General features: G+C 46.7%; 1 protein-coding gene across 1 annotated transcript; it reads right to left on the reverse strand.

Moving 5' to 3' along the window:
• Positions 1 to 1683: 1683 nt before the first annotated feature.
• Positions 1684 to 9202, reverse strand: LOC311372879 (collagen alpha-6(VI) chain-like; the record flags this gene model as incomplete). Its single annotated transcript, XM_084489812.1, has 11 exons — positions 9095 to 9202; positions 7774 to 8379; positions 6967 to 7536; positions 6206 to 6820; positions 5481 to 6041; positions 4760 to 5308; positions 3919 to 4494; positions 3088 to 3663; positions 2445 to 2794; positions 2151 to 2229; positions 1684 to 1826 (listed from the first exon to the last, which is right to left on the reverse strand). Coding segments are annotated over exons 1-11 (4704 nt in total), but the record flags the coding sequence as incomplete, so codon positions are not given.
• Between the last annotated feature and the right edge of the window lie 633 nt (positions 9203 to 9835).

Here is a 9835-nt window from a genome sequence, read left to right on the forward strand (position 1 = left end):
TGTTTAGTTTAGTTGAGTTTAAGATGGACTTTCTATCTGTTTAGTTTAGTTTAAGATGGACTTTCTACCTGTTTAGTTGAGTTTAGTTTAAGATGGACTTTCTACCTGTTTAGTTTAGTTTAGTTTAAGATGGACTTTCTATGTTGAGTTTAGTTTAAGATGGACTTTCTACCTGTTTAGTTTAGTTGAGTTTAAGATGGACTTTCTATCTGTTTAGTTTAGTTTAAGATGGACTTTCTACCTGTTTAGTTTAGTTTAGTTTAAGATGGACTTTCTATCTGTTTAGTTGAGTTTAAGATGGACTTTCTATCTGTTTAGTTTAGTTTAAGATGGACTTTCTATCTGTTTAGTTTAGTTTACGTTGGACTTATGATCTGTTCAGTATAGTTGAGTTTAAGGTGTATGGAAACAAATCTGTACCATAATTCAAATTAAAGTGGATTAACGGAAATGCTTTTTCATTTTCAAAATATAGCTGCATTTTTGACACATGAATAAAATGAATAATAAATCATCCAAACTGCATTTTCATTTTCTTCTTCAATATTGCTCATATTTTAACTTAATTGAAATGAAAAAGAAAAGGACATTTAAGATTTAATTTTCAAAAGATGCCCCGGCAAATAGTTAACAAAATTAAATTTGAAATGTCAAATTTTAAAATTAAAATGCATTAGCAGAAAGGCATTTTCATTTCAAGGTCATTGCTGCATTATTTGACTCATAAATAAAATGAGTAATAGATCATCCAAACTGCATTTTCATTTTCTTCTTCAAGCCTGCTCATTTTATGACACAACTAAAAAGAAAACAAAGAGGACATTGCTTTTTCGTTTTCATGCCCGCCCCCCGCAAAAAAGAGTCCATAAAGGGGGTTTGCCAACTCTCATGCATCTGGCGTGACATTCACACTTTCAACATCAAACCGGAAAGAGAAGAACGGCCACTGACGTCACTCTCCTGCACCGCTTGGGATTGAGAATTCAAATTGAATTTGAATGACTCTTTTTTGCGGGGGTGGGCATGAAAACGAAAAAGCTATGTCCTCTTTGTTTTCTTTTTAGTTGTGTCATAAAATGAGCAGGCTTGAAGAAGAAAATGAAAATGCAGTTTGGATGATCTATTATTCATTTTATTTATGAGTCAAATAATGCAGCAATGACCTTGAAATGAAAATGCCTTTCTGCTAATGCATTTTAATTTTAAAATTTGACATTTCAAATTTAATTTTGTTAACTATTTGCCGGGGCATCTTTTGAAATTTAAATCTTAAATGTCCTTTTCTTTTTCATTTTAATTAAGTTACAAAATGAGCAATATTGAAGAAGAAAATGAAAATGCAGTTTGGATGATTTATTATAAAATGCAGCTATATTCTGAAAATGAAAAAGCATTTCTGTTAATCCACTTTAATTTGAATTATGGTACAGATTTGCTTCCATAAAGGTGGACTTATGATCTGATTAGTTTAGTTCACTTTAGTTTAAGGTGGACATACAATCTTTTTGGTATAGTTGACTTTAAGGTGGACATACAATCTTTTTGGTATAGTTGACTTTAAGGTGGACTTACAATCTTTTTGGTATAGTTGACTTTAAGGTGGACATACAATCTTTTTGGTATAGTTGACTTTAAGGTGGACATACAATCTTTTTGGTATAGTTGACTTTAAGGTGGACTTACGATCTGCTTGAGCACGGAGCTGCCCACGCTCTGCATGCCCACGCTGAGCGGGACCTGGTAGCCGAACCCGCGACCGAACTCCACCATCTGGATCTGGCTGTCACGCACTCCCTCCAGCACTACCGCCAGCAGGGCACTCACCCCTGAGAGACAGACAGACAGACAGACAGACAGGTAGAGACAGACAGGGAGAGAGAGGCAGGCAGACAGGTAGAGACAGACAGGAATGACAGGGAGAGGGATACAGACACAGTGAGAGAGATAGATAGAAAGACACAGTGAGAGAGAGACAGAGAGAGAGAGACAGACAAATAGGTAAACATTAAAGTGCAGAAAAGAGGGTTAGAGAGAATAAAGTCAGGTATAATTGATTCCACCTCTATGTTTTAAACATGAACTTGTGAGAGATATTTTTGTAGAGGTTTTCTGCAGTAGTACACAGAGTGCCATGTGCACCCTGGCCTCACCAGACAGACGCAGCAGCTCAGACTGATGCTCCAGCTTCATTACATCTTCATCCAGACCATCTGTGAAGACCACCAGCACCTGGCACGCACACATGCACGTGCACACACACACAAAAACGCAACTGTTGGCACAACAAGTAACACTGGCTAATCAGATGAGAATAAATCAGCTAGTAGCACAAAGGGGAGAGCTATTACAACACAACATCAACCCCTTGCTGCATTGGGAATCAAAACAAGATATAACATTTCATACTACCATCCATAACTTCAGCGAGGTTCACACCACTGTACCTTGGCGCCGGCATTGGACTGGGTCTTGAACTTCTCCTGGAAGGAGGTGAGCAGGGCCGCGTTGAAGAAGGTGGCCTCCGACATCTGCAGGTTCATGACCTTGTCCACCACCGCCTCACTGAACGGCTCAAACTTGAAGTCGTACAGGACCCGCCCGTTTCGGTCCACCAGCCGGAAGGCGACGTTGGGTTCGATGGGCATGTCCGGGACGCAGCAGAGGCCCTTCAGCGTGGACACATAGTAGAGGATCTCCGGCAGGGCCGCCCGGAGCTTGGGGAACCCGCTGACCAGCAGCCGAGACCCGGCCCGCTGGGACATGTCAAAACCAACGGCCACGTCGATACTGCAGGCTGAGGTAGAGAGAGGGAGAGAGAATGGATCTATATGGACCAATCCTAGGAAAGTTTGATTAACTCACCCAATATCCTCTTCTCTTTGAACATTTTTAGGGCTATTCCATGTTATTAATGTGTTTATCTTTATGTATTATGTATATGTTTAAAAGTTATTTATACTGTGCTCTTACTTCGGCTCTTTCATGCCAGAAAGTGTATATAAATGTACTCCTTACAGAAAAATGAACTATGCAAGAGAAACAGGCAGACGGACAGAAGGACAAACCGATTATCAGATTCATTCTAACCATGAATTATTGGGATCAGGGATTCACAGATGGTGTCCACCACCTTCTGCTCGATCTTGGCCAGTGAGCCGAAGTCCTGGACGGTGAAGATGAGGTCGGCTTCGGCCGTAATCTTCTTCAGCTCCAGCTTGTTGATGGCCCCGACGCCGATGACCGAGATCTGGATGCCCATCCCCCGGAGCACCTCGGCCGCCTGCACCACGTCGTCCTGGGACTCCCCGTCCGTCATCACCACCAGGTTCTGGGAGACGCCGCTCTTGATGCGGCTCCCAGTGGACGTCTGGAAGTAAGTCTTGATGAAGTCCAGCGCGCGGCCGATCATGGTTCCTTCCTTCTGCTGCACCATGTCCAGAATGTTCTTGGTCACCTCCTCTGCCGTGTGGAACTGGTTCAGGTAGAACTCCTTCTGAGGGTGGCTGCTGAACTGGGCCACTCCCACACGCACCAGCTCCTGGCTGATCTCGAAACTGCTGATCAGGTCGGTCATGAAGGTCGTCATGGTGCTGTAGTCAGCGTTGCTGATGCTCTCCGACGTGTCGACCAGCAGAACTAGGTCCGTTTTCCCCTTCTCACACACTGGGAACACATGGAGGGCTTAAGGGTCTGGTTCAATGCTCTACTGTACTCTAAAATATGTTATGCACTACTTTGGACATTACTGTTGAAAGTACCAAACTGTAGTAGGGTATACAGTATATACCCTACTTCTCTATATATTCTACTGTACTGTATGCTTTACTATTACAGTATTCTATTCTGTACTCTACAGTACAACTCCCTTGACTATATTACTCTCGATATTTAGTGACAGACGGATGGACAGATAGTTACCAGGAATGGTGGTGTTGCAGAGCCCACTGGAGATATTTTTGTAGAGGGTCTCCAGGGCATCAAAGTTGTCCACGAAGAAGACCCTAGAGGGTTCCCCAGCCATGATCTCCAGCTCAGTCTTGTTGGCACCCTTCACTCCGATGCTGAACACACTGATGCCGTTCTTGCGCAGCGCCTCGGATGGAGCCATCAGGTGGTGTGGGTCAGTGGCTTCACCGTCTGTGATCACCATCAGGATCTGGGGCACTTTGGTGGCTTGGCGGCCGCCGTACTGCTCATCAAAGTACTGCAGGGTGTAGGCCAAGGCCTTGCCTGTGTAGGTGTCTCCCGTCAGGTGCTTAAGCGCCTGGATGGCCTTCACCACCTGTCTCTTGGAGGAATACTCTTTGAGGTTGAAATTGGATTTGGGTTCGTCGGAGTAGAGGATGACGCCAAAACGCGTCATATTCATGCCGACAGTGGTCATGTTCACAACGGACTCCATAAAATTCAGCATGCTCAAGAAATTGTCATCTTCGATGCTGGTGGAGTCATCGACCAAGAAGATGATGTCTGCCATATTAGTCTTCTGGCACTCTAAAGCAAGAGACAGAACAAATTCAGGATTAGGCAAGGAGTATGTCGACTTTGTGTGGTATTGGTATGGTATGTGGTATACACTTCTGTCTTCATGGTTTAAGCATTCATGTTATGGCGCCATGACGATGAACATTTCATACTCAACTACATTATATTAAATTGTAAGTAATTTAATAGTACAAATTAATGTAAATATAAATGTATACAAATGCTTTCCCTGAGGTGGATTTGCTTATTATTATTATATTTAGTGTTGTCTCACCCCTCTCACAGAGACGCAGAGCCAGCTTGCTCTCCAAGTCCTTCAGTGCATCAAAGTTCCTCTCAGTGAACACAAGGTCCTCTGAGCCACTGATCTCAAGAAGCTGGGTGGTGTTGGCGTTGACCACTCCGATGGAGAAGATGGTCACGCCCTTTTTCCTCAACACCTCGGCCGGCCCCTTCACCTGATCCTGGGACTCGCCATCGGTGATCACAATCAGGTTCTGTCCCCCCGGACGACCCCCGCTGGCCGGGTCAAAGCAAAGGGAGACTTTGGTCAGGGCCTGGCCCGTGTGCGTGCCTCCGTCAAGCTGCTGCATGTTGTCAATAGCTTTCAACATGTCGCTTGTGTTGTAGAAGTTATTTAGGGGGAACTCCAGCGTCTGGATGGTGCTGAACTGCATGACTCCCACGTGCACCTTGTCCCGTCCGACCTGAGATTTGCCAATCATAGATTTCATGAAGTCCTTCATCTTCTGGTAGTCTTCCTTTCGGATGCTTCCAGAGCTGTCAATCAAGAAGAGGAGATCCCCTGAAATGTCCTTGCAGGCTGTGGACAAGAAACACATTCAATTTAAGCCCTTCTTCTTTCAAAATTACCAATGTGAGAAATGGGAACAAGAAAAAACAACATTAGTACTCCATTTGGCTACACATTGAACCTGTACAAATTAAACCAATGGTGGAGTACAATAGAATAACATGGAAAAAAATGTGCTTACCATCTGGTGAACAGATGTCAGTGATAATGTCGTCCTTGATCAGCTTAAGGGAATCAAAATTATTCACCAAGAAGGTATTCTGTGGGCTTCCTGCGATCTCCTGCAGCTCTGTCTCAACTGCTTCCTTCACTCCGATTGCATAGATGTTGATGCCCTGGGCTCTCAGGTTCTCTGCAGGAAGTTTGACCTTGTCCATCGACTTCCCGTCCGTGATGACGATGAGGTACTCTCGGACTTCGTGCCCTCGAGTTTTCATGGCTCTCTCAAACCGGGGCACCATGAAGGACAGGGCAGCTCCGGTCTTGGTACCACCGCCAACATGATGAATGTTCTCCACCGCCTTCTCCAGGGTTTTGCTGTCAGTGTACGTGGTCAGGTCGAACTCTAAGGTGGGGGAGTCGGCATATTTGACAAGCCCAACGCGGACGTGGTCCGGGCCAATGTGGAAGGTGTGCAGAAACTCAATGATGAATTTCTTCATGTCTTTGAAGTTGTCAGGCAAAATACTTCCTGATTGGTCGATCAAGAAGAATATGTCAGCTTCGTCTGTTTGCATACATCCTGGAGAAATAAAACAAAGAATGTGTTAGAATAGATCTGTATTTCTGGGTTAATACAAAAGTGTAGTGAGTTCTCATCTGAAAGGTCCTGGGATCCATACCCAACATCTCAGTTAGTGATATTCAAGCACTAAAACGACAAAAAAAATTGCATCAGGCCCAAACCTTCTTTGATGTCGGCTCTTCTCTCATTGACTGTAATGGCCAGACGGTAGATGTTGTGGCACATGATCTTCTCCAGGCGCAACGTCTTCAGCCTGACGAAACTGTCTACATTGTACACATGCTTGGTCCAAGGGTGCGATGCAATTTGCATCAGCTGGGTCTTGTTTGCATTTTTGATTCCAATGGCATAGACGGTGACCCCATTACGACGCAGGTCTGCCGCCTCCTTTTCCACCTCATCCTGAGATTCTCCAACAGTGATCACCACAGCCACCTGCTGGACGCCTTGGCTTTTCCGGCCTCCTCGCTGTTTGACAAAGACGTTCTCACGAGCAAACTTCAGCGCAAGGCCTGTTTTGGTGCCTCCTCCATGGTAGTGCAAAATCTGGATGAACTGGAGGAGCTCATTCTTGTCATTGAAGGTTTCGAGGTAGACCCGGCCTGTAGGATTGTCGCTGTACATGACGATGCCAACCCGTACTCTGGTCATGCTTACGTTGAGGCTTTCCACCATTTTGCGCAGGAAAGAGAGCACCAACTGAAAGTTGGCAGCACCGATACTTTCCGACTCGTCCACAATGAACACGACATCAGCTACACTGGCCACTACACAATCTGTGAAATAAATGAGAGGTTAGGTTAATATAGGTTAATAATTTAGAATAATTAACTGATTCCCAATACAGATGGAAGTAACTGAAAACATAACAGTACATTGATTACATGAACAGAATCCCAAGTCAGGCATTGATGATCCTCACCTCCAACTACGTCCATCTGCTCTTCCTCAGTTTCAAACGCCGCCTTCAGCATGGGCACGATGTTGGCAGACTGGTAAACATAGGAGGCAGTGGCCACAGTCTTCATCTGGTCCGTCATGCCCGAGCCGAGGCCAATGCCCATCACGGTCACCCCCTCAGACTTCACCAGGCGGGCCGGTTGGTAGATGCTGTCGCTGGAGTTGGCCCCGGACACGACCACCAGGAACTGCCGGTAGCCCAAGTCCTCGCGGCTTCCGGCCTCGGTGCTGAAGAAGTTAGCGGCGGCGTAGGTCAGTGCGCCGCCCAGGTTGCGCTGCTCGTTGGCCTGGAGACGGCGCGCGCGGAAACGCCGGACGTTGGCCAGCACCTCGTCTTTGTTCTTGTGCTGGTTAGGGAGGAATTCCAACTTGGTGTCCTGGCCGTACTGGGCCAGGCCGATGCGGTGGGCCGTATCTCCCACGTTGAGCTGGTTGACCAGGCGCACCAGCATGGTCCGGGTCTGCTGGAAGTCGGCCGCGCTCAGGCCGCTGTCCACCAGGAAGTAGATGTCGGAAAACTTTTTCACCAAAGCTGGAGAAGAAAACAATCAAGTAAAACGGAATGGCATCGAAAGAATTAGTATTGAAAATAGAATCATTACAAATATATATATCATTCATTTTTAACGTTTGGTTGTCGATTATGTTTCAAATAAATGTGTGTGAATGAGCGCATGCATGTGCATGTGTGTGTGTTTGTTTGTACCTGAATGCCTGCATGTGTGTGTGTGTGTGTTTGTGTTCATGGGAGCGTGTGGTGCCACCATACCGATGCGTTGGTCCTCCACGGACACACAGAGGATCTGCAGCAGCCTGTCGCTCAGCTGCTGCAGGGCCTGGTAGTTGTGGATGCTGAAGAGGAAGCGGTCGTGCGGTCGGTTGGCGATCGCTTGCAGATTCGTTATATTGGAAAGGCCGACACCGATGGCGAACACAATCACCCCCTGCTGTCGCAGCTGCCTCACGGGCTCCAGCACGTCGTCCGTTGATTCCCCGTCCGTGATCACCACGGCGATCTGGGGCACGCGTTGTGCAGCGCGACTGCCCGCCACCGGGGTGAAGAAGGTCTGCTGGAGGAAGGTGATGGCCTGGCCCGTGAAGGTGCCTCCCTTCCGGTACGTGATCTTGCTCACCTGCTCCAGCAGCGAGGCCTTGTCCATGTGGTCCTTCAGCAGGAACTCCTTGTAGGGCTGGTCGCTGTACTGTGCCACGCCCACACGCACCTTGTCCGCACCCACGTCGAGGTTCTGGATGAAATTCTGGAGGAAGAGGAGCATCTCCTGGAAGCCGTCGGAACCGATGCTGGAGGAGCCGTCCACCAGGAACACGATGTCCGCCAGTGATGTCTTAGTGCAATTTTGGGAGGAGAGAGTGTCTGGGACGGGCGAAAGGAAAGCGTTATGTGTGTGTGTGTGTGTGTGTGTGTGTGTGTGTGTGTGTGTGTGTATGTGTGTATGTGTATGTGTATGTGTGTGTGTGTGTGTGTGTGTGTGTGTGTGTGTGTGTGTATGTGTGTGTGTGTGTGTGTGTGTGTGTGTGTGTGTGTGTGTGTGTGTGTGTGTATGTGTGTGTGTGTGTGTGTGTGTGTGTGTGTGTGTGTGTGTGTGTGTGTGTGTGTGTGTGTGTGTGTGTGTGTGTGTGTGTGTGTATGTGTATGTGTATGTGTGTGTGTGTGTGTGTGTGTGTGTGTGTGTGTGTGTGTGTGTGTGTGTGTATGTGTATGTGTATGTGTGTGTGTGTGTGTGTGTGTGTGTGTGTGTGTGTGTGTGTGTGTGTGTGTGTATGTGTATGTGTATGTGTGTGTGTGTGTGTGTGTGTGTGTGTGTGTGTGTGTTCCTGGATTACGAAGCGGCAAACTCAAGTTGAAAATGGTTCAATGCTAACATTGAACACGATTGTTTGTAGCAAGTTTTTCCCAAGTCAATAGGAGAATTAGAAATCATGGAGCTGAATGGGACTGTGTACACATATTACATGATTTGGGTTTTGCAAATAGTGAAATTAACTCAATTTGCACCAAGGTCAATATTTGATGTTTCTGACTAGCTAGGAACAAGCTGACGCCGGCACCTGAAGCTAGCAACACCCACCTGTTAACTGAGCCGCGTTGCCGTGGAGACACACGGTGGCCATGATAACAACGAGGAAGAGGCTCCTGATCCCTGCCATGTTATCACGTTCCTCTCAAGACCTTGCTCTTCCTGAGAGAGAGAGAGAGAGAGAGAGAGAGAGAGAGAGAGAGAGAGAGAGAGAGAGAGAGAGAGAGAGAGAGAGAGAGAGAGAGAGAGAGAGAGAGAGAGAGAGAGAGAGAGAGAGAGAGAGAGAGAGGTAGGGAGTGTAAGCTGGATATTAGGGGCTGGAAGGAGAGTACAGTTCTGAAGGCACAAACATGCACAAAATAAATTCCCCTTACTCTACTTGAGGTCATGCTACTAAATATGGAAGTAAACCATGGGTTCATAATGAATGGCATAAGTCATCCTCTTCTCTGAGTGACCCGAGGAGCCCTGAGGAGTCTGCAAGCGCCAGATCCACTGAATCACGGCCCTCGGTCTGCTGCGTGTTCTGACCTCTGGAGATAGATCGACCACCCAAAGACATGATGGTTGTGTTTTGGGGAGTGTGCGTGTATGTGCGTCTGTGTGCTTCCACAAGGGTAATCTCGTGTGATTGGACACAAGTGTCTGTTAGCTTTGTCCTCTACACGTGGCCAGTCTTGGCCTGACTTGACCAAAGAGGGAAAAGGCAAACAGATGCATCAGGTGGGCACATGAGCAGTCCTCTCCCAGGAGGTGAATAGTGAGGAACACCCACAGGAAGCTGAATCCTAG

Source organism: Micromesistius poutassou, assembly GCF_964030765.1.
Source record: "Micromesistius poutassou genome assembly, contig: SCAFFOLD_6466, whole genome shotgun sequence".
Lineage (NCBI taxonomy): Eukaryota > Metazoa > Chordata > Actinopteri > Gadiformes > Gadidae > Micromesistius > Micromesistius poutassou.